The following is a 26,169-nucleotide window of genomic DNA, read 5'->3' on the forward strand; positions in this document are numbered from 1 at the left end:
TCTAACCTGTGAAATGATGTTGAAAGAAAGAAGCACTGAAAACAAAAATAAGAAGTCTATTGCTCTAAAAGTTTTGAAAGAATATTCAAGTGAGGAATATAATGAATCTAGTGAATTAGAAGATGAGGACTTAGCTCTCATAACTAAAAGACTTGGAAAATTCTTAAGAAGAAACAAAAAATTCACTAGAAAATTTAATGGAACAAAAGCTGAAAAAGGAGAAAGTAATAAAAAAGAATACAAAAACAAAAATGATCCTCCCACTTGCTATCATTGTAAAAAGGTCGGGCACATCAAACCGGAATGCCCACAACTCAAGAAGGAAAAGAAGAAAAAGAAGCCTGCAATGAAGGCAACTTAAGATGACACTAGTTCGAGTGAATCGGAAAGTGAGTCAAGTGATCGAGAAGTAGCAAACATGTGCTTCATGGCGCATAATGAAGAGGTAAACTTTTATTATTTTCTCTCTGAAGATTCATGTAATGAATCTTGTAGTAATTCGTGTGAAAGTATGCCCTCTTACAAAGAACTTCAAGCTGAATTACTCTTTCTACATAACAAGTTTATTAAAGTCTCAAAGAGGAACACAAGCTTGAAACAACAAAACGAAGCACTTAGAAATCAACTTGAATCCGCAAAACTTGTTGAAGAAGAAAAAGACTTAAAGATTGAAGAACTTGAGAAGAAAGTAGATAACTTGTCTCAAAAATTAGCCAAGTCTCAAGTAAATGAAGATAGTAAAAAAGTGCAAGAAATAAATGATCTCAAAAACCAAATTCAAGAGAAAGAAAAAGTCATCTACAACTTTACCAAAGGTAAAGATAACTTTGAAAAGATTGTAGGACAACAAAGGTTGGCAAACAACAAAGAAGGAATTAGTTATAATGGAGCACCAAACAAAAGAAAGAAAAACTTGTTTATGGGATATTTTGTAAATCAATCTAAATATTATGCAAGCACTTCATCAACGAATATTTATGAGCACACCACTTGCTACATGTGCAAAAATAAAGGACACATAATGTTTAGTTGTCCACTTAAGAAAAAGTATATTAAAGTAAAGAATGAGTGGAAGATAAATGCTAAAACTAGGCAAAATTTAAAGAAAGTGAAGAAGGTTTGGGTTCCAAAAGTAACAACTTAAATGTTTTCTTGTAGGTTTGCTTTAGGACCACTCCGTCTAAGGATAAATAATACTTGGATAGCAAATGTTCAAGGCATATGACGTGAGATAAATCTAAGTTTACCTTGCTCACTCAAAAGGATGGAGGATTTGTAACCTTCGGTGACAATGCAGAAGCCAAGATCATCGGAATTGGTAAAATAGGTAAAGACTCTTCACTTACTATAGATGATGTCTTGTTAGTAGATGGTCTAAAGGATAATTTACTAAGCATTAGTCAACTTAGCGACAAAGGATTTGAAATAATGTTTAAGAGAGATAAATGCATAATTCAAGATTCTAAGGATCAAAAAACATTATTCACTACACTTAGAATGAACAATGTATATTGCATAAACCTTGATAGCTTGATCTCTCAAGACATAACTTGCTTAGCAGCCATGAGCGATAATAGTTGGCTTTGGCATTGGAGGTTAGGACATGCAAGCATGGATCTTATATCCAAGCTCTCTAAAAAGAATTTAGTTAAAGGCTTGCCTAACACCAAATTTGTCAAAGATAAAGTGTGTGATGCTTGTCAATTAGGAAAACAAATCAAGAAAAGCTTCAAAAAGAAGAAACATATATCAACTAGTAGACCCCTAGAACTCATACACTTAGACTTGTTTGGTCCTACTAGAACCCAAAGTTTAGGAGGAAAACAATACGCCTTTGTAATCGTTGATGATTACTCAAGATACACATGGGTGTTGTTCCTAGCTAACAAAGAAGAAGCTTGCAACTCATTAATCACTTTATGTAAGAAGCTTCAAAATGAGAAAGGGTATAATGTCTCAAATATTAGAAGTGACCAAGGAAGAGAATTTAAGAATCAAGATGTTGAAAAATTTTGTAATGAACATGGCATAAATCACAACTTTTCAGCACCTAGAACCCCACAACAAAATGGAGTTGTGGAAAGGAAAAATAGAACCCTCCAAGAAATGGTAAGGACTATGCTTAATAAAAATGACCTACCCAAATATTTTTGGGCCGAAGCTGTAGATACAGCTAGCTATATAATTAATAGGGATTCCATTAGATCAAACCTAAATAAGACACCCTATGAATTGTGGAAAGGAAGAAGGCCTAACATAAATTACTTTCATGACTTTGGATGTAAGTGTTTCATCCTAAATAACAAAGACAACTTAGGAAAATTTGATGCTAAATCGGATGAAGGCATTTTCCTAGGATACTCCACAAATAGTAAAGCCTATAGAGTCTACAACAAAAGAACACTCACCATAGTTGAATCAATTCACGTAGACTTTGATGAATCTAACCCTTTTTCAAAAGAAGTCAAAAATGAAGAAAAAGATGATATGTTCAAAAAGAAAGATGGGATAGAAATCAAGGAAGAAAATGAAATAAACAAAGAAAAGTCAAAAGATGAACTCATAGAAAATATGGAATTACCAAGAGAATGGAAGTATAAGAAAGATCACCCTCAAGAACAAATTATAGGTGAAGCATCTAAAGGTGTGACTACTAGATCTTCACTAAAAAACCTTTGCAATCATTATGCATTCCTATCCCAAAATGAACCTAAAGATGTTGAAGAAGCCCTTAAGGATGAATCTTGGATAGTTGCAATGCAAGAAGAATTAAACCAATTTGAACGAAGCCAAATATGGAAATTAGTACCCAAACCGGAAAATCATTCGATCATAGGAACTAAATGGGTATTTAGAAATAAAAAGGATGAAAATGGCATAATCACTAGAAACAAAGCCAATCAAGAAGAAGGAATAGACTATGATGAAACCTTTGCCCCCGTAGCTAGAATGGAAGCTATTAGAATGTTGTTAGCCTATGCTTCCTACAAAGAATTTAAGTTATACCAAATGGATGTCAAAAGAGCATTCTTGAATGGGTATATTAATGAAGAGGTATATGTTGAACAACCCCCTGGTTTTGAGGATATTGAAAATTCTAACCATGTATTTAGACTAACTAAGACTTTGTATGGACTAAAACAGGCCCCTAGGGCTTGGTATGAAAGACTTAGTAGATTTCTAATTGAGAAGGGATTTTCAAGAGGAAAAATTGATAGTACCTTGTTCATTAAAAATAAGGAAGATGACATACTTTTAGTTCAAATCTACGTAGATGATATAATATTTGGTGCTACAAATGAACATCTATGTAAAGAATTTGCAAAATGTATGCAAGAAGAATTTGAAATGAGCATGATGGGGGAATTGAACTATTTTCTTGGACTACAAATTGAACAAGCAAAGAATGGGACTTTTATAAGTCAATCCAAATACATAAAAGAAATGATACAAAAATTTGGTATGGAAAATAGTAAACCCATAGGCACACCTATGAGTACCACCATCAGCCTAGACAAAGATGAAAAGGGAAAATCTGTAGACACAAAGCACTATAGAGGTATGATTGGAAGTCTATTATATTTAATAGCCAATAGACTTGATATAATGTTTAGTGTGTGTATGTGTGCACGTTTTCAATCAGCACCTAAGGAATCACACCAAATAGCTGTTAAAAGAATCCTAAGATACTTAATAGGCATTATGGACTTAGGACTATGGTACCCTAAAGACACTAGTTTTGAAATGATCAGTTATTCAGATGCGGACTACGCCGGTTGTAAGATAAATAGAAAAAGCACAAGTGGCACATGCCACTTCTTAGGAAGATCTTTAGTTTCTTAGTTTTCTAAGAAACAAAATTTCATGGCTTTGTCAACTGCTAAGGCCGAATATGTAGCAGTTGGTAGTTGTTGTGCACAAACTCTTTACATGAAACAACAATTAAGAGATTTCAATTTGAAATACACAACTGTACCAATTAAGTGTGGTAATACGAGTGCGATTAACATATCTAAAAATCCTATTTCACACTCAAGAACAAAGCACATTGACATAAGACACCACTTTCTAAGAGATCATGTTCAAAAAGAAGACATCATTCTAGAATTCATCAATACAAATGATCAATGGGCTGATATCTTTACTAAACCACTCTTAGAAGATAGATTTATAACCATTATAAGAGAGCTTGGCGTACTACATAGTAGAGAAACAAACTAAAAGGACAAGGTTTAAAAAAAAATCTACAGTCAGCTAACTGACTCTAAGGTCAGCCGACTAACTGAAGTGTTTTTCTTTTGGAACAGAGGCCAGTCAACCAACTGACCCTGAGGTTAGCCAACTGATTGAGGTAAATTGCCTTGAACCCGAAAGCAGTCAGCCAACTGACACTGAGGTCAGCCTACTAACTGATAGAGCAACCCTAGACTTGTTTGTGAAACTTAAAAGTGTCAGTTAACTGACCTAGGGTTTGTCTCTTTGTGTGATCTAAGTTTGTTTTGACGTGTACTTTGATGTATTGTATAATACAACACTAAGCTTGGATTGCTTTCCTTGTTGCTTGAAAAATAGGCTCATGATATGTGATATGCAACATGCTACATGTGGATGTTTGAAAAATTGGTATCTTGAAATTGGTATTTTAAAAATCTAAGCATAAAGTTATTAAGTATGAAACATGATTTTTGAAATGTCTTGACCATGTATGCTTATGATCACATGAATAAATGAAAAATTGGCATCTATGAGTAATGCATGATAAAACTCCAATATGAATGTCTAAGATGTATATTGGTATCCATGAATATATCACTTGATTTTTGAGCAATACAACATAATTATGCGCATTGGTAATCGTGATCTTGGTATTTGAATGATGCATTATGCATGACAAATGTAATTTTTTTTTTAAATATTTTTTCACAAATATGAATGTTGGGCACCATATGCATGATTGAAAATTCAAAGATGTCACAACACATATGAAATAAGAATGCCCAATATGAAATATGATATTGAATTTTGGCATGATTGAGAAGTGTGTGATCATATGTTCATTTGAATGTTTACCCTTTTTGATTGATGTCAAAAGGGGGAGTAGTATTTGAGCAAAAACTTTGGCATGATTGAGAGCATGATATTGAATTTTAAGCATGTTGAGCATGATAGTGAAAAATCATATTTGAGCATGTTGAGCATGATAGCATGATAATGAAAAATCATATTTGAGCATGTTGAGCATGATAAGAATGAAAAATTAAGCAATGAGCATGATTGGTGTTAAAATAATGTTTATTGTATGGGGGAGTAGAATAATGTTAGTTGTAAGGGGGAGATTTTTTTTAACACTTATTCATATTTTTTACTCCTCATTTGTCATCATCAAAAAGGGGGAGATTGTTGGCCTAATTAGGCTTTTCAATCTTGTTTTGATGATAACAAAATGAAGAATGCTTTATAACATGTGGTGTTGAGTGATTTGATTTCAAATCTAGGTAAAAGGACACTCACAGTTGATAAGCTGAAGATCAATGTCTCAGAATATTGAAGCAATGAACGATAAATTAAGAGGTTAAAGGCCAAGCAAATCTTAAAGTCAAAAGTGAACCTCAAGAGGCTAAAGGAGGCTGAAGGACTCAGTGATTAAGGAGACCATGATTAGAAGGATTGTTGTAAACACTTCAAAATCAATGCTATTTAGATATATGAAGCTCCTTAAGAATCAAAGACCCAAAGATCATTATTTGAAAAACTCTTAAAAATGTTTTTAAAATGTTCCAATTAAGTTTTTCAAGTAAACTGGAGTTTTAAAGATTGTCAAAATTGAGAATTTTTTACTTGTGGGAAGATTGTCAAAATTAAGAATCTTTGAATGTTAAACCTGCGGGAAGATTGTCAAAATTAAGAATGTTTGAATTTCAAACTTGTGGGAAGATTATCAAAATTGAGAATTTTTTACTTACGGGAAGATTGTCAAAATTAAGAATCTTTGAATTTCAAACTTGCGGTGAGATTGTCAAAATTGAGAATTTTTGACTTACGGGAAGATTGTCAAAATTAAAAATCTTTGAATTTCAAACTTGTGGGAAAATTTTCAAAATTAATTTTATAATTTAATAATTTTTTTTGAAAAGTTACCTAAATGGAAGATTTTCAAAATTAATATTAAATTATAAAATTAATTTAGAAAATTTTCCCACAAGTTTGAAATTCAAAGAATTTTAATTTTGACAATCTTCATGCAAGTCAAAAATTCTCAATTTTGACAATCTCCCCTCAAGTTTGAAATTCAAAAATTCTTAATTTTGACAATCTTCCCACAAGTCAAAAATTCTCAATTTTGACAATCTTCCCACAAGTTTGAAATTCAAACATTCTTAATTTTGACAATCTTCCATAGGTTTGAAATTCAAAGATTCTTAATTTTGACAATCTTCAAAAGTCTAGTTTACTTGAAAAACTTAATTGGAACATTTTAAAAACATTTTTAAGAGTTTTTCAAATAATGATCTCTGGGTTTTTGATTCTTAAGAAGCTTCACATATCTAAATAGCATTGACTTTGAAGTACTTACAACAATCCTTCTAATCATGGTCTCCTTAATCACTAAGTCCTTCAGCCTCTCGAGGTTCACTTTTTACTTTAAGATTTGCTTGGCCTTTAATCTGACCATCAATTTTGGGGGTGGCAAGCAAAAAAAAAAAAAAGCAAGTGAATCCCACACATTTTCAAAAGTGTCTTCCAAAAATAGCTAGAGAACTTTGATATCCTTATCAGATACACTCTGGAGGTTGGCAACCCATGCAATTTGACGACCTCTCTAAAGAACAATTTAGCTGCATGAGATGCATCAGAAGTCTTAGTACATGGGATAAAATGTGCCATCTTAGAGAATCTATCAACAACAACAAATATGGAATCATGTCCCAGGGCTGTTTTAGGGAGTCCAGGAACAAAATCCGTACTTAGATCTCTCCAAGGTATGTGTGGCAATAGCAGAGGGGTATAAACACCAATCTTTTTTTCTCTTAGATTTGGCTCATTGACAAGTGCAACATTGAGACACTATCCTAGTAACTTCCCTCTTTTAAGGAAGGTCAATAAACTTATCCTTAGCTAAGGCAATGGTTTTATCCCTCCCTAGGTGACCGGCTAACTCTCCGACATGCAATTCTCAAACTAAAAGATCTCTAAAAGAAGTACAGGGTATGCATGATCTAGTATCTTTAAATAAGTAACCCTTATGGATTATTAAATCTACAAAATCTTTGTAGTATCCCTTACTTACCTTTTGAAAGATAAACCCAAAATCAGGACAAGTATAGTACTCATCCTTTAGACAATCAAACCCAATGACCTGGCCCTCAAGATATGAAGAATAATTGCTATACTCTACTAAGGCTATTAGCCACTTTATTTTCAGCATTGGAACGATTTTTAAGAACAAAAGTGTGCTCATTGAGGAACTCTACCCAACTAGCATGCTTTGCACTTAACTTCTTTTAAGAGCTCAAATATTGCAAAGCAAGGTAGTTTTGGAAAAGAGTACAAACTCTCGGGGTAACAAGTAGTATTTCAAATGTTGGAGAGATCTCACTACAACATAACAACAAAACCAAGTCTTAAGTCCCACTAAGTGGGGTCGGCTATATGAATTTGTTTCTACTAATTTATGCGATCATGGACCATTTCTTTTGACAAATTCAGGGCTATTAAATCCTTACTATCTCATTCCAAGTTATTTTAGGTCCACCCCTACCCCTTCTATTGCCCCCATAGTAATTAACTCACTCTTCCTCACTAGCGCACTATGTAGCCTACGTTACAAGTGCCCAACCATCTGAGTCATCCCTCCCTTATCTTATCTTCTATTTGAGCTACACCTAACTTACCTCAAATATGTTCATTCCTTAATTTATCTTTCAGTGTTATATCACTCATCCATCTAAGCATTCTTATCTCGAAAACTTTTACTTTTTGGATATTCTATTTCTTCATTGCCCAACATTCTGACCCATATAGCATAGCTGGTCTTATAGCCGTATTATAAAACTTTCCTTTTAATTTTAAGGGTATTCTACGATCACAAAGCACACTTGAAGCACTTCTCCATTTTACCCAATCTGCTTTAACTCTATGCATTATATCATCTTCAATTTATCCTTCAACTTGCATAATAGATCCAAGGTTTCGAAATCTACAAGTGCTATTTATTTCTTCATCATCAAGTTTCCAATATTCCTTCTACCATTACTGAAATTACATTTCATATATTCTGTCTTATTTCTACTTATCCTAAAACTTCTAGATTCCAAAGCTTCTCTCCATAGTTCTAAATCAGCCTTTACTCCGCCCCTAGTTTCATTAATTAATACAATATCATCTGCAAACAACATACATCATGGAACCTCATTTTGAATACTCTTAATCAGTTGATCCATCTTGATTTTTATAATTCTATTCCCTACTCTATTTACATCAACAACACAATCTTTTAAGCTTTTGTCTACAATAATTCCTACTCCATTCTTATGTTTTTATTTTCCAGTGTACCAAAGTTTAAGTCCTAATTTATATATTTCTCTAGCTTTCTCCCCCACTCACTTAGTCTCTTGAAGGAAAATTATAGTAATTTTTCATCTAATTATTGTGTCCACAATTTCCATGCTTTTTCCTGTAAGTGTTACTATATTCCAAGTTGCTAATCTAATCCTAGTTTTCTGAACTAGCTTCTGTACCTGTTGACGTCCAGAATGATGCAGGAACCCTTGCATATTTTACACCATACTCGGGCACTGACACGGCGCGTCGCTTCAAGGCAACGACCTAGCCCACCCTTGCTCACTTTTCAGTACACCCGAGTGGTACAAGTGCAACACGTCGCTCATAGGGGACGCCCTAGATAATATTTGGTATTGCATTCCTTATCAACACCGACATCGTATGAGCCTAAAAGGCAATCATTACAACATAATTTATTATATGTGCTATATATTTGTTTAGCATCAAGTTTTTTTCATTGAAAAATGATATTGGATGTCCCCTCCTAGCTCAACACCCCACCTATACCTACCGTAAAGGCATCACAAGCCACCTCAAATACACCATTAAAGTTTGGATGCCTAAGTACTATTTGACCTTTCTAAAAGCTCTATAGTTGGCGGGTTCCAATGAAAATCTCTTTTCTTCAAACGCTCAGTGATAAGATCTATGATGATGCCAAAATGCCCTATGAATCACCTATAGAAATTAGAAAGCCCATGAAAACTATGAACCTCAGTAATAGTCCTAGGCTCAAGTCACTCGTTAATGGCTTTAACCTTTTCTAGATCAATGGTTATTCCCTACACGAAGATCAAGAAACCAAGAAATAGCTCACTAGACTATAAGAAAATGCACAAACAACTTCACTTCCCTCAAGGAGACAAACCTCATGAAGATGTATCAAGTTCTCCTCCCTAGTTTTATTCATCAAAGTAGAGTCGAAGATCACTTGGAACTTTCCAATGAATGGCCGCAAAACATGTGTCATAACCCTCATAAAAGTGTTGGTGGTATTGGAGAGGCCAAAGGGCATGACCAACCACTAGAATAAACCATCCTCTAGGTCTTAAAAGTCGTTTTCCACTAATCTCTTGGACTAATTCTAATTTGGTGATGCCCACTGTGCAGGTCAATCTTGAAGTACCAACTAGAGCTAGCTAGCATGTCAAGCATATCCTCAAGTCTAGGGTCAAGGAGCTTTTACTTGATATTGACTTTGTTGATAGCTTTACTATCCACACACATCCTCCAAGATTTATCCTTTTTCGGAGTTGGAAAAGCTAGTACTACACAAGGACTTAGTTTATGTCTCACAAAGCCCTTGTCAAGGATTTTTCTTACCTACCTTTTCAATTAAGCACGCTCTTTAGTATTCATCCTATAATGTGGCTAGTTAGGTAATTGTGAACTTAGAATGACATCTATGGCATGCTGAATGTCTGGCATAGGTGGTAGCTTACTAGGTAACTCACTAGCAGTCTAGCATAACACCAGAGAACTCAATTGGTAACTCTCCTACCTCAAGTGGGTACTCACTGAAAACTCGAGATTCTCATAAGGAATTTCTCGAGCGATGACTATTAAATGCACCTGTTTTTTAAGCTCTCTTACTTAAAAGCCCTATGATTAAGCAAGCGAATGCTTCTTTGAACTAGGACTTGGTAGGGATCCATGGGAGTGGGCTTGGTAGGGTTCAAGATGATATTATTATCTTTGTGCCTAAGCACATTAGTGTTTCCCTACCATGATTGGTTACACCATGATCAAATAACCATGGTTACCCTAACAAGTAAAAAGACATGGGCCACATCCATTGGGTGTACATCACAATAACCCCTATCCTTATATTCTCCCATTTGGATGGGTACAATACATCTCTTGGTAACTGGTATATTTGTCATGTTTAGCCAATTCATGAGGGTGTGGCTCTCACTTAAGGTTCAATCTTCCTAAAGCAGCCTTGGAGATCACATTCATGCTACTTACCCCCATCAATAAATAACTTACTTGTCTTATCTCCACAACGAATGAAATCATGGAAAATGGTGGTCCATCTCCATTTCCACTTCTCATCGTCCATGGTAGTGGATAAAACACACCTAACCACACTAATGTCGTGGTCATCCTCCCCAAAAATCATCAAAAAACTCTCCTTCATCTCCCAAGTACTCAACATCATCTACAACCTAATCCTCACAATCAGGCAGGTCATCAGTTTCATGCTCTAAAGTTAAGGCTCGTTGGGGACAATAGACAGCAATATGATCTCTAGCGTAGCAACACTGACATTGCACGAATGAGCTACTAGCTTAAGGAATTCTAGGCCCACTAGCTAACAATGTAATGTGACTCTATTTGCTTCATAGAACTCTTTAGGGGTAGACTGAGGGATGATGGGCCAAGAATGAGGAATGGATTTGGAATGAAGAGACTCATTCACCTAAGATAAAGACCTTTTGGAGTTCCTAAGTTACTTTTTTATGTAAAGAGCTTTCTGATAAGCTCCCTCTAAATACTCTGGGGAGAGCAATACAACCTCTCGCCTAACATCTTCCATAAGACCATTCACAAATCTAGCTATAGTGTGAGGTGTGACCTCAACAATATCACTCCTAAGCATTAATTCCTCAAATCGATCAATGTATTTGGCTACTATATTGGTCTGTTTATGGTTAAAAGGCTCAATGAACAATTGGCTCTTAAAGCAAGAAGGGATGTACATTTATTTTTTATCATTGTCTCATCACTTCCAATCGGGTAATAGGAGGTTCACCTAATCGTTCCAAGGTTTGTTTCATAGCTTTCCAATACTTCTTTGCTGGTCTTGCAAGTTTTATCTTGGCAAACCAAGCTTTGTGCTCACCCCACATATTCTACCAAAAATCCTCCATCTTCGCTACCTGGTCTAAAAGGAGCTTGGGCCTGATTTCCATCATAGGCATGAACATCTACCTTGACCCTTTTTGAAGCATCTCCAGAGTCCTCCCGATTTTTCTTAGGGGAATATGGATTGTGGAGCATGCCTAGGGTTAGGTTGGTAACCTACATCATTAAACTCCTTAAAATTTCCTTCATAAAACCTAGACTCTAGACTGGCCTGTGGTTAGATGAGCCCTACCGATCTGTTTTGGAGCCTAACCCATGTTTTTAGGTGATAGAGGAACTCCTACGGTAGGAAGAATACCCTAGGCTGGCCCTACTAAATATGGAGACTATCAAGTTGCCTAACTAATGGTTCTAGGTCTTCCACAATAGAGCATTTACCTAACAACTTCATGACTTAGTCAAACTGTTGTGCGAGATGCTCAAGTTTTTGGTCCACTAACTCCTAAAGATTGTCTAACAGACGAGGATTGGGTATCATTTGGTTCAAGTTCAGTCGAGTTGGTTTCAATGCTTTTGTTGGAAACCATGGGTAATGCAAAATGGTGCAATGATGCTGAGGCCTGAGGAAGACTAACAAGTGATGTGAATCCTAAAGTTGCTACAATGCACACACATGAAGCTATCAAACATAATGCTTATGAATTGACATGGTCTCACAGGACATGGAAACAAGGAATGAATTGGATATGGTATGAACAAGTATGCAAGTGATGAATAAGCCAGGGGAATTTACAAAGAAAAGGGCAGTTTTTAACAAGAATCTTGGAATTATGCACTCACAAATTTTCCCTCATCATACACAGTTGTCAAGAAAATGTGAGAATTTGGTTTCCTCACTAAAAATTTTGAGCATGAATTGAGTTGAACATCAAATTCTCAAGGTAAGTAAAGCAATTTCCCAACTCCCTATTCTCAGATCCTCAAGAAACTGCATTCGAGTGGCAGCTAGGCCTCAATATGAATGCTGGCAAGGCTTCAAAAGGCAGAAATATACTTTGGCAGTCCAAGATTAGGCTGAATTTGTCCTTAGCAATGTGAACCAAGTTTGATAATTCAGTTTTCAGTCAAAAAGATTCAAAATATCAGGAGAAAATCCAAAATATTTTGGCTGAAGGCAATTTATTGCAAGTTTGGAGAAAACAGGAGTGCAGCGCCTCCCTCACATATGGCCAGTGCGTGGGGTGCATGAGCTGCCGGCAGGGCTCATTTGGCAATGAAATTCTGGATGGAGTCAGATCAGGGGCTGGGTGGAGTCCAGTGGGGCTGGCAGTGCATCAAGGAACCTTCGGGAAATTGGGGATTCAGTGGGGAGTCAGCTGGAATTTTTCAGCCAGAGCGCAGGGGCTCTCCAGTGGTTGGGCAGCAATGAAATTTCAGATGGCGGTGTTTTGAAGGGTTCTGATTTTCATAGTTTGTGGGGTGTCATAAAATGGTTGCAACAAATTACGGTTCGTATCAGTGGCACAACTGTAATTTTCAGAAAAATTGTAGGTGAACAGTGCTTGCAATGTCTGAACTTGAATGAATGGCTACATGGTGATCATGGTTTGCTCTAATACCAATTTGGTGTTGTACAAGAAACAGCATTTAGATACAAAGAGAGAATTGAGAGAATTAGGGAGAGAAGCAGTGGCAGCAGCAGCCGCAGGACAGAAGAAGAGAAGGTCAGAAATAGAGGCAGATCAGAACAGAACAGAGAAGAGAGAGGAAGATTAAGAAGGAAGAAGAAGAAACCTATGGAGAGAGAGAGAGAGAGAGGGAAACTGTAGCAATCTGATTTCGAACAATAACTGTACATCAACTTGCATGTCCAGCACTTAAAACCACTACTACAACTAACATATTCTCAAAAATAACTCAATTATATGGTACAAAATACTAAAGGGAGACACTAGATCAAAGAGACCCTAATACAAGCACAATTTCCTAGCCCTATGCCTAAAATATGTGTGCCAAACAGGCAGCCTATAGGATGTAGATGGTCCCTCCATTATCGTCCCATATGACCATTTTTTTTTTTTTTCTATGAAACATTATGTTCGCCATTCCACAACCACACAAAAATATGCCATTTTCTTTCATCCAATCTTCATAATTCTTGGAGTTTGGAGACGGATGAGAATGCAACAAATGCTTGGACTTCGCTGTTGAATTAATATAAACATGCACTGCTTGGAGGATCCAACTAATTTGATGGTTGCGAGTTGTGATCTGTATGTTAACACTATAAGTGAAAGCTCTCTGTGTAGAGGCCATTAAAACCACCCCTTATCCAGTACAATTAGCGCACAGCAGTATCGAGAATGAATAACACGGCAACTATGCAGAATCAGGCAGCACACACGAGCATAGTGCAGCACTTCAAAAGTTCAAGAGGCGTCTCTGACCACAAAACTGAAGTTACAATCCTTTGATGAATTACTTTCCTATACAGTCGAATGCAGATCACAATAAGCAGCACATGTACTTAATAAATAACATGGTGATGCTGCAGCTGCAGGCATTACTGCTACCAGCAAATAGAAGTAAGCACAGGTGGAAACAAGATATAGAATCATTGAGCACCAATTGAAACCACTGGCGACTGATACAATATTGCAAGCAAGCAATATTGTAATGGATGGATTGGAGAAGAGTCATGTCTACACTGAAAGCTGCCCTTAAATGGCTTCAAAAGGAAGTGAGAGGTACGGGAATACAAACCACTGCAAAGAGGACTTGCGTAGCTGCAGAGATTTGGAATCAACTAAGAGGATGGCTGGGTTGGAGAAGAGTCATGTCTACACTGAAAGCTGCCCTTAAATGGCTTCAAAAGGAAGTGAGAGGTACGGGAATACAAGCCACTGTGAAGAGGACTTGCGCAGCTGCAACAGTATATTGCATTTGGCATTTTAGAAACAAGAAAAAGTTTGAAGATATAACTACCCCAAAGGAAGCTATTATAAAGCAGATACAAATGCATATATACAGAACCGTATATGAAAGATTTCCTCACCTTCAGGAATATGGGAGCTGTGTTGGAAGGCTTTGTATTTTTGAGGTACTGTTTCTGAAAGAATGTAATGGATTATCATCATCAGGCAAGACCCAGGTTGGATTGTATTTTGTTTGTTTCATTTGATGTACTTGACTTAGAGGAGAAATGATTGTATAGAGATGATAGATGTGATTCCTGGGGATGCCCAGAGTAGTTCTATATATTTTATGAAATGCATTTACCTTTACAGATAAAAAAAATATATTTTGCAAGCAAGCAAGCAATCAAACACAAACATAACATTAAAACCACACCATCATGCCACATCCAGTCAGAACAGCAAAACAGCACCAGGAGTATATGCAAAATAGAATATAACTGCTTCCCATCAGCAAACCACTGCAAACACACAGCATCCAAACCAAGATGAGAAGGGTCCCTAAACAACTCTTAATCAAATCAGAAAATTAGGTTTGAAGAACTAATTAGGGGAAGATAAAAAGAACGAAAAACAGAGTGAAAAAAAAATAGGTTTAATAAATCCGATTTAGATGAGATTGATGTTCTGATACCATGTTGTAAAGTTAAAAATAGAGTGGAGAAAAGAAGAAGAGAATATGAGAAAAAGAGAAGAAAAGAAGAAGACGAAAGCAAAATAAAAAGAGGCGGGAATTTCCTGGAGCATTACACATAGCTCCAAGTCTATCCTCTTATATATTATCAATATATAAGGGCAAAAATAGCCCCACTCACACAATATAAATGCTGAGTAACATATTCTCTTCTAACAAGTACCAACAAGATTGCGGGAGTGTCTCCATTGACTTCATTTCGAACCTGTTGAGTGGGGTTTGTCCCTATGGTTATAGATAAGTTTTCAAAGTATGGTACTTCCAAACCTGCTATATTACTGGGTATGGGAAATGGCACAATTGTTTCTCAAGGAGATTGTGTAGTATTAGGGTGCTCCCTAAGACATCATTAGTAACCAAGACATGAAAATCATGAGAAACTTTTGTGAGGAACTTTTTAGAATCCTTAGTTTACAACTTGACATCTCTTTGAGTTATCACTTGCATAAAAATGGACATACTAAGAGATTCAATGGGTTACTAGAGGAGTACTCATGCCATTTTATCACCATCAATTAGACGAATTTGATGCAACTGCTCATGATGGCTCATTTCTGCTTCAATGCCTAAAAGAGCTCACAACCAAAAAGAATTCTTTTAAGATTATTATAGACCAATATCTGCTTTTACCTCACATAATGGAGAAGTATAGAGGAAAGAATCCAAAAGCATACATATTCACCAAGGAATGGAGACAAAGGCGGAGATTACCAAAGTCTACCTGAAAGCTTCCAAGTAGATGAAGAGATGAAGAAGTGGGTAAATAAAGGGAAAGACCATTGCACTTCAATTTGGGTGACTTGGTGATTGTTAACCTCTATTTAGGATAGATCAAGCCCTTTTGATGTCAAGATAGGGGACTACTTCACTAATATAAAGGAATAGTGCCTGTCTTGGCTAAAGTCTGGAAGGCTTGTTACAAGGTTGAACCTTTAGCTTGGATGAAGGTACACGCTATGTTTCATGTTAGCTAGTGCACCCTATGTTTCACATTAGCTACCCAAGCCATTCACTACTGACATCAAAGATCCAACTGAAGTTGATCAACCAAAGCACTATTACAGACCTCGTAACCTAATAGACAAGAAGTTGAAAAGATCATTGCAAGCAAAGAGTTCACGTCATCAAGGAGAAAACAACACAGTTCCTTACTGAAGTGGAAGGGCCTCATAGATGAAGAAATCAATCAAATATTAGCAGCAAACATGCAACTATTCGTGGACAAAATTGAAGAGTACCTAGTGTGAAATTCTAGGAAAACATCGACAGCATAAGGGGAGGCGAATGTCATGAGCCAAGCTTGTTTAGGGCCTTATGCTTGCCTATGACCACTTGTCTTGGGCATATTATGCAAATACTAGTAGAGGACTTATTCATGAGGTAGAGTAATGCCTTGGGAAAAATGGGGACTTTGACTTCTCGGTCACATTGATGTTTCCTAGTGACAGAGTAAGAATAACATAGAAATTTTTAGGGAGAAAAGTTCTTGCTCATCAATCTTGTAAAACTAACTGGCTATTGTTAATGTGTTTAGCCTACTTACCTCCCTCTATAAACATGTGTTGCCTACGGAGGTGTGATAGATGAATTGCATTACTATAATGTGTTTACTACTTGATTCATGTTTATTTTCATGATTGCTTACACCTTTTGCTTCATTTGTATTAATGGTTGTGAATTCGTTCATATGTAAAATTGCAGTTTAGTTTGGGTTGGCTAGTTAAGTTTGTTGCTATAGTGCTGCACAGGCCTTCACACTATGTAGAATGTTCAGCTTATGACACTTAGTGATGCATTAATATATTAAATCAACTACCAAAATATATGATGTTTCACAAGGAATTTCTGTCTCCGAGTATGCTTCACTAATTAATTGTAATTATTCAATTATTTTTTATTTCAAAAAAAAAAAAACATAAAATTGATTTCAATTTATAGGGATTTTTTTATTATTATTTTTTTGTTAGACTGCCGCTTTACCAAAAAGCTTAAGTTGTTAGTTGTGGGCCAACAATATTTATCAAACTTTAACACTCCCCCGCATGTGCAGCTCAACAGCACGTGGAGAGATAAATGCATGATAGATAACACCCATTAGAGGGAAGACGCTACTTTTAAACACCAAAAAATAAATGCAAGCAACAAGACTAGAACCCAGGACCTTTTGGTAGCTAGCTTTGGTACCATGTTAGAGTAACACTTTACCTAAAAGTTTAAGTTGTTAGGTTGTGGATCAACAATATCTATCAAAATTTAATAGTTTTTGTTACTATATTTTTAGAAGTGGCAACAACTTCTTCGAAATCAATAACATAATGCAAGAGAAAACCCAAATGATTTTCTTTTTATATCAAAGACATTGTAAAGCCATTTATTATCCTTTAAGGATTTTCTTGATTAAAAAAAATTGAGAACTGGTATTTATATGTTGCTTGGATACATCATAGTTGCAACATGTTTTCCTCATTTGGTTCTTTCTACCACCTAAACTGTTAATTGGATGGTGGATGTGTGATGTTTGGATAAATTTATATGTGGTTTTTTCAACCTTATAAAAGGATGACTAGGTTTTCCCATAAGATTATAACCTCTTTTTTGGCATGTCTAGTTGAGTGGTGCCATTATCAATGGCTTATTTAAATGTATAAGAAAAAAAAAAATCTTTAGGCATATTGCCTTAAATGAATTCTCATCTTAATCTCTATTTCTAATGTAGCCTTTTAAGCATATGTTAAATGCATGCAATGCTTCTTTTAGGAACTCGACCGTATCTTTCTTGCAATGAAAAACTTGAATATATTTTGAGAAGCTATTTAGAATTTTTACGCAACTTTTTCTTTTGATAATTTGACTCACCCTTTCAATTTCATTAGCTAAATGTTTGATTAAACTTGGTCATACTTTTTGTCTTTCCTTTTTTCCTAAATCAGCATGTGCCCTATTGAAAATGATATTGTCTTGATGGATGAAACTAGGAGTGGAGCAAAATCTACAGAGAGAAGCTTTAGAATCTAGAGGTTTCACCATGAGCAGAAATAACACAAAATATAGTAGGAGGAATATTGGAAAAAGGATTAAACCTTGATGGTCAAGAAAGCTGAAGGAGAATTAGAAGATAATGTAACATATAGAGTTGAGTAAAATGGAGAAATGCTTCAGGTGTGTTGTATGATTGTAGAATACCTTTAAAATTAAAGTGGAAGTTATATAAGATGACTATAAGATCAACTATGCTATTTGGATCATAATGAAACAACATATCCAAAAAATAAAAGTTGCCAAAATGAGAATGCTAAGGTGGATCAATGGTATGGCATTAAAAGATAAATTAAGGGATGAACATATTCGTGGAAAGTTAGGCATTACTCCAAGATATGATAAGGGAGGGGTAGCTTAGATGAATTGAATATGTACAACATAGGCCAAATAGTGTACTAGTGAGGAAGGGTGAACTAGTTATTGTTAGTGTCAGTAGAAGGGGTAGGATAGACCTAAAATAACTTGGAATGGGATAGTGAGTACAAATTTAGTAGACCTTAGGTTGTCAGAGGAAATTCCCCATGTTAGTCTAAATTGGCAAAAAAGGATTTATGTAGCAGACCCCACCTAGTGAGACTTAATGCTTGGTTTGTTGTTGCTGTTGTCATCTCTCTATTTGTCTCTTTGTTTCTTAGCTTAATCTGAGTAATGCATACATAATTTGCTGCAGGGTGGCAGTTTGGGTTCTGACTCTCTACGATCAACTGCTGATCTTCTTTTGATAACTGTGGCTACAAATGCTTGTAATGAAGAATGGGACAGCGAGGAGATGAATGTTTTTGTGCCACCCAATGAACCTACTTCGTCTTGGGCAGATTTCCAACTTGCGGCATTACAAGCACTTCTGGCATCTCTTCTTTCCCCAGCTCGTGTTCGTCCTCGTTTTCTGTCTCAGGGACTTGAGCTTTTTCAAAAAGGTAAACATCATTTTCAATTTGAAAACTCTTCACTTCATTGTAAAAAGAATTTAAAACTACTGCTTTAAAGGGCCGAAGGCTTACAACCCGACTACCAGTTAAAAATTTCTCAAATCCATTCAGATTGCCTCTCAAGAGAAGTATATTAAGGACTCCAACAAGAGTCACTAAGTGGGAAAGAAAAGAAAACTGTTAGATTACCACTTTACCTAAAAGCTTAAGCCTTTAGGTTGTTGGCCAACAATGCATATCAAGCTTTAACACTCCCCGGCACATGCAGTCTAACAGCATGTGGAGAGATAGAACTCATGATAAATTACACCCATTACAGGGAATACAATAATTTTTTGAGCACCACATAATAAACGAGAATAACGAAACTAGAACTCAAAACTTCCTAGTACCAACCTCTGATATCATGTTAGATAACCAGTTTATCTAAAAGCTTAAGCCTTTAGGTTGTAGGCCCACAAGGTATATCAAGCTTTAATAATAACTACGTATAAAAGCATATTTAGAATGAATCCAGCAGATCCCGTCTTCACCCCTCCCACTAACTACATTTTTGCAAAGCTGCTTCAATAGATCCACACAATCCTCCACCTCATCCTCCCTAAAGTTCCTTCCAAAGTTTAAATCCCGCATCTCTTGATTACCTAATGCACAGTACAGTTGAAGATCAAAGCACGATTATTTTAAGCTCGTGTACCATTTCTTTGATTTTTGAATTGCATGCATGGCATATTTGTAAATGCTCCTATCACTGACAAAGAATGTGGAGGCAATGCAAATGGGCCAGAGACACATATTTGTAGTGGATATTTATGTATGTATTTGCATCATTTCGTGCTCAAAGCTAAAGGTGCATTTTAAGATAGAGTTGCCGCATGTATGATAATTCAATTTTATAGTTTAATAACAAAAATATGTTAATTTTACTTTCTACAATGAATAACTTAACAGAAAATTTTCATGATGTACTAAAATACTATTCAATGACAAAACACTGAATAACTTGTAGATCATCCTACACCTAATTAATATGAAACCATACTAAAATGCACCAGGCTAGCGCTTCTATCAAGAGCCAATTTCTATTCAAACATAGTTACTTTCAGATAAATATGTCCTTGTCATCATGCTTTGATTTAACAAATTAAAGCACTCAAACATTAAGAAAAAAAATTTCTTCCATCAGGAAGGGTTTTGTTTATTTAAGGGCTTTAGAGGAGGAAACTCATATCATAGTGATCCGACAAATTTTACGCTTAGTGGGACTAAGGCTTGGTTTTGTTTGTTTGTTTGTTTGTTTATTAGAGGAGTAAACTGGCTTTAAAGGTAGGGCTTTATTTTTATTTTTTTATTTTGTTAATCTACAGAGTATGTAACCAAATCGAAAGGAAGTTTTCTTTTTCTTTTTATCAGACTCTTATCTCCCACGTGAAGAGAAACAAATTAAACTCGAACAGAAATGCAAATAGAACAAAGTGCTCTGTGACAAACATAATGGGGGAAACAAACACAACACAAGACTTGATCCTTGGTCCTGCTCTGTTACCAAATGACTAATTATCCCAAAATCTTAAGGTGTTAGGAGTCAGCCACCATGCATGTCAAGCCATCAAAAATTATTTAGTGTATCCTATATAATTAGTATTACCTGATTAATTGTTTATTGTTTGTTTCAAATAACAAGTGAATTTACTTGACTTTACTATGACAAATCTGATATTTGACTGAATAAAAGAATATGTCCAAAAATGCAGTCCCTTTTACCCACCAAAAAATTGCAATATTAGAGATTAGTTTATCTCATGCAGGTTGATAACTAAGAAGGCCAAGAATGTCTTGATGTTGTCATAGATTAGCTTAGAGCTAAAATGACAGTTATTTGTCTTTTGATATGGCTGTAAGATGGATGAATTAATACTCAAGGAATTGAAAAACATCAAATGCAAAACACATCCGGAAACCAATTGGTGTTAAAACAAGAAAGCTTCATCTGATTGCTTGCTATACACAACAGAACAAGACTGCCAAAAGTCTTTCATGTGCATTGGACGCTTTAAAATGTCAACAGTGAACTCTATAATGGATATTATGTGAGCCAAAACAAATTTTATTATGTATGATTAATTAATTTTGCATGGAAGGTATAAATCTTCAATGAGAACTGCACTCTCTCTCTCTCTCTCTCTCTCTCTCTCTCTCTCTCTATCTGAGAAATTCATTGAGACAAACTTTGATAAAGCACTACAATGATGGTTTTCTGTTTGCTATTTAAAAACAAATTTAAGTAATGTATATTTTATGATGTCAGATTTTCTTATTGCTGTCTGTCTCTCCTTTTGAATGGCTTCTGCAGGTAAACTAGAAATAGGAACAAAGCTTGCTCGTTTCTGTTCCCATGCTCTCCTGGCCTTGGAAGTCCTCATGCATCCCAGGTTTGTTCCAACAGTTGATTTTCCATCTGTAAATGTCAGCCCTTCTAGTGAACAGTTCTGCCAAAGTGATACAGACAGTATGCGGCCGGCCGATCACAAAAACAGTGCCCCTTTCTCAACTGCAGATAGTATAAATGATCAAGCTCCATACGTTTACCTGCATGAAAATTGGCTTAAAAATGGCAATGAAACTGAGGCTTTGTACAGCCCCAGCAAGGATATGAGAAATACCAAAGAACTTGCTGAGACAGATGTTGAGCATGCCATTGAGGTACTTCGGTCAGAAAACCTTAGGGAAAATGGCTCACTTGATGTGGATGTGGGAAGAGATGGGGATGAGATGATGCTTGAGCTGGAGCAATTTTCAGATATCATCGCAATTGAAGGCGTTGGCAGTCCTGCTGTAACTTTTGCAGACTCTGAGGCGGAGTTGAGGGAGTTTGTTTCTAGCAATGGTGCATTTAGCCCTGCCAATAATGGAACAGTGGCAAGCAAGGAATGCTCGGCAGATGTTGCTGCTGTCTCAAAAACAGGTGAAGAATCTTTGTCTACAACGTTGGCTGCTAGGGAAAAGTAAGAAACTTGTGAGTGGCACACATAATGAGTCACCATGAAATTGTAGGATCCGGGAAGGGCCGAATGTAGGAAAAGTAACCCAGTTATCCTGATGAGCGGGCAGAAATGGGACCGTTAGTGACATGGGGGTGGTTTGTTGCAACGGTAATTTAAAATGCCAGAGCATGCATGGCATGGGATAAAGGTTGCATTTCTAAATGGCTGTAGGCTTTTTAACTTATGAGCAAAGACTCAAATCATCATCATCATCATCATCATCATCTCTCTCTCTCTCTCTCACTCTCTAATGGTGCGCCTTTTTTGTTTTTTTGTTTTTTTTTGTTTTTCTCTTCATTTTGGTTGTGTTTGTGGGCTTCTGAGGCTTGACCTGTGTAAAATTAAGCAAAGGGTTCTGCATTTTGTTAAAAGACAGAATGCCCAGTGTAAAATTAAGCAAAGGGTTTTGCTAGAGAAAATGAAGATTAAAAAAAAAAAAAAAAAAAAGACAAATAAAATACTAACCCAGTGTTTGCGAGTATGAAATTTAGATGTTGGATTTAAATTTATGTGGACTTGTGCAAAAGTAAGTATAAAATTACACTAACCCTATATTTGGGAGAGGTTATCGATAAGTTAGTATAAAATTTCACTGACCCTATATTTGGGAGAGGTTATGGAATCTTAGACTTAGATTTGTATGGAATTTACAAAAGTTAGTATAAAATTACATTGGTCCTATATTGAGAAATCTTGAATTTGGATTTGTGTGAATTATATATAAAATACAAAATAATATTAAATTTTGTTCAAATCCATTCAAATTTAAATTCATAACTCAAAATTCATGATGTCAAATATAACATATTTTTATGTAAAATTCACACAAATATAAATCTAAATTCAAAATCCATACGTAATATTGTTCCTGCTAGTTATGAGCTCGAGATCAAGATATGGCATCTCGGGTTATATGTTAAAATTGGTTCACCCTAATTGTTTAATTTAGTGTAACCCGTAGTGAATTCAATAAAATTGCCATGATAACATTTAGTTCATGAAGCTAAGGGTAGGTGAGATTCTGAAAGAAAAAAATAGTAATATGATGTTAATATTACTAGTTACTGGACACATGCAAAAATAAAATTCTTAGGTTAAATATTACCACATTCACCGGTAATATGTCTACCACTATAAAATTAATGCAAGTTATTGAACAATATACAGTTAAGCAGTTGTAATTTGGTTCACATGACGAAAAAGTTGGAAAGAAATTAAAGTAGTATAAAATCAAGATAAGAATATGAGCATTATTAGAATGCAATTATTTTATTTGGTTAATAACATAAATGGTTGTGGGAATCTCATTGTTGTTCTTTTAATGTTTGGTATTTTCTCAATGGTGGCTATAAAGGAACAAAAAATGTCATTTTTTAAAAATGACCTAATACAAAATTATTTAAACTTGTAATCACACACACACACACACAGATATATGTATATATATGCAACTTTAATTCAACATTATCTTTTTGTTGGATCAGATAATTTTAAAATAATAATAATAATAATAATAATAATAATAATAATAATAATAATAAATGATATTTTTGTTTGAATTTGTTATTAGTACTACTTATTGACAATTATTTTGACATGAACTTTGTAAAATTTTGACAACAAGAATAATTCAAAAGTTGAAGGGTAAAGTCATCCAAATTTCTATTTTAAGGGGGAAAAGGGAGAAAATAGTTAATGAGAGTGTAAACATGTTTCTTTAACAAAATTTCATCCTTAAAAGTTCAAAAATTGAAATTACATAATTAGCCAATCTTGAGAATCCATATGTTGCCTATTGGGATGTCAAAATATGAATTTGAAATTTTATAAGTCAAATATTTTTCTCAAGGTGAGTTTTTTTTAACTTTGATATTAAAATTTATAATTTTTAAGATTTTTTTTGTCAAAAATCAAAATTTTAGCACTTTTATGATTATTTGAAAAATTAGTGAGAAGAGAAGAGATGAACAAATTTTGATTTGAAATACTAAAACTATCTTTTTTTGGGGTAACATTCAAATATATAAATTTTAATATTTTTTCAGGGAGCAAAAAATATTTTTATATGATTTATTACTTTTTGTCTATTTTTTTAGGAAATTACAAGAATTTTATTTTGTGTGTGTGTGTGTGTGTCTACATATATATATATATATGTTATTTGTGGCTTTTATACTTCTATTTTGATAAGTAAAGAAAGAAGGAGAAAAAACATGAAGGGGGCAGCACAGTAGGGCTCGTCGACGAGGAGCCTATGCTTGTCGAAGAGGGAACAGCAAAGGTTCGTCGACGAAGGTTTTGAAGCTCATCGATGAACAATTACCGAGAGCAGGAAATTTTCAGACTTCTGGTATCGTCAACGAGAGCCATGTATTCGTCGACGAATGGTCTTCTTGGTCTCATCGATTTGGCTCTGTGCTCATCGACGAGGGGCGCCTGGGCTGCGGCAGTTTTCTGAAATTTTGAATTTTTGAACATTGGGTGGTTGGGCAAAAAGGGAGAAACTTCCGAGGAAACTTTATATATTTCATCTGGGCATAATTTGAGAGTGAGTGTGATCATTATTGAAGTGTATTAAGTACAATTTGATTTCCTTAGTGAAATTTGTGTGTCATTGCTTCCGTGGATGTAGGCTTTGTCGAACCACATAAATCTTTATGTTGATCTTGTTCTGGTTGTGTGTGTTATTTATTTCTTATTGTTTATTTCATTGTGCATCTTCATTATACGATCTATATCAACAAATTGGTATTAGAGCGATTGTTGTTATGACATCGGAATCGTCTTCTTCAAGATTTGACATTGTCATATTCAATGGAACCGGAAACTTCAGTTTATAGCGAAGGAGAGTGAAGGACATTCTTGTACAACAAGGAATGGCTAAGGCTCTGCTTGATACTCAATCGGAAGGAATGGATGAGACAACATGGGTAGATTTGAAACCAAAGGCAACATCGACAATACGCTTGTGTTTGGCCAACGAAGTTCTCTATCGGGTGATTAAGGAGGATTCTCCAGTGGCTATCTAGCGAAAGTTATAAAGTCAGTACATGTCCAAATCCCTCAGTAACAAACTTTTTCTTAAGCAACGTTTATATTGGCTTAAGATGGTAGAAGGATCTAGTCTAGATCAACACATCAATGCATTTAACCAAATCATAAGTGATCTTATGAGAGTTGATGTGAAGTTTGATGAGGATGATAAGGCTTTGATGCTGTTAAATTCCTTGCCCTCAACTCATACCTACGAAAATCTTGTGACCACTTTTACGTGGGAAAAAGAAACACTTGATTTGGAAGAGATAACAAGTGCTTCTTAAATTTTCATCAAATGTTAAAAATATGTGATGGAGGAGAAGGACTTGTGATAAAGGGTTGTAATGAGCGAGGCAAAGGAAAGTTTAAAAATAGGTCTAATCAGAAATCCCGAAATCAATCCAAGAAGAAGAAGGAAATTCGGTATTATAAATGCGGTAAAAAGAGGCATGTGAAACCGGAGTGTTCGAATTGGAAGAAGGGAAATGCTAATAAGCATAAGGGGATTTCTAAATCTGTGAATGTTGTTCAAGAAGAGGATTCAACGGATCGTGATGTTCTATCAGTTTCAGCGGAGTCGGATAATCTAACGGACTCTTGGATACTTGATTCGGCATGTTCTTATCACATGACTCCAAACAAGGAGTAGTTCAGCACTTACAAGTTGGTAAATTCTGGATTAATTCTTATGGGTAATGATGCTTCTTGCAAGATCGTTGACATATGAAATGTAAAGATAAAAATGTTTGATGGTGTTGTAAGAATATTGTGTAATGTAAGACATATACCTGAGTTGAGAAAGAGTTTGATATCTCTTGGTACTTTGGATTGTAATGGCTTCAATTACAAGTCCAAAGGTGGAGTCTTGACGGTATGGAAAGGTAATCTAACTGTGATGAAAGGGTAGAAATTGGATGGAAATATTTACACGTTGCAGGGAACTACCGTTGTAGGTGGAGCTGCAGCCATGGATGCTGAATCAGATGAGGCTGTCTTGTGGCATATGTGTCTTGGGCATATGGGAGAACATGGCAGGAAAGAACTACAAAAGAGAAAATTGTTGAAAGGTTTAAAATCATGTC

The 26,169-nt window shown here is 35.4% G+C and overlaps 1 protein-coding gene across 7 annotated transcripts in view; it reads left to right on the top strand.

Moving 5' to 3' along the window:
• LOC131158473 (uncharacterized) overlaps positions 1 to 22,277 on the top strand; it is a 144,168-nt gene extending 121,891 nt beyond the window's left edge. For all 7 annotated transcript variants that reach the window (XM_058113347.1, XM_058113343.1, XM_058113365.1 and 4 more), the window contains 2 exons: positions 18,749 to 18,995; positions 21,361 to 22,277. In XM_058113347.1, the coding sequence (XP_057969330.1) occupies positions 18,749 to 18,995; positions 21,361 to 22,016 (903 nt within the window). In that variant the 3' untranslated portion in view covers positions 22,017 to 22,277. The remainder of the gene's footprint in view (positions 1 to 18,748; positions 18,996 to 21,360) is intronic.
• The last annotated feature ends 3,892 nt before the right edge of the window (positions 22,278 to 26,169 follow it).

Source organism: Malania oleifera, chromosome 1 (assembly GCF_029873635.1).
Source record: "Malania oleifera isolate guangnan ecotype guangnan chromosome 1, ASM2987363v1, whole genome shotgun sequence".
Lineage (NCBI taxonomy): Eukaryota > Viridiplantae > Streptophyta > Magnoliopsida > Santalales > Ximeniaceae > Malania > Malania oleifera.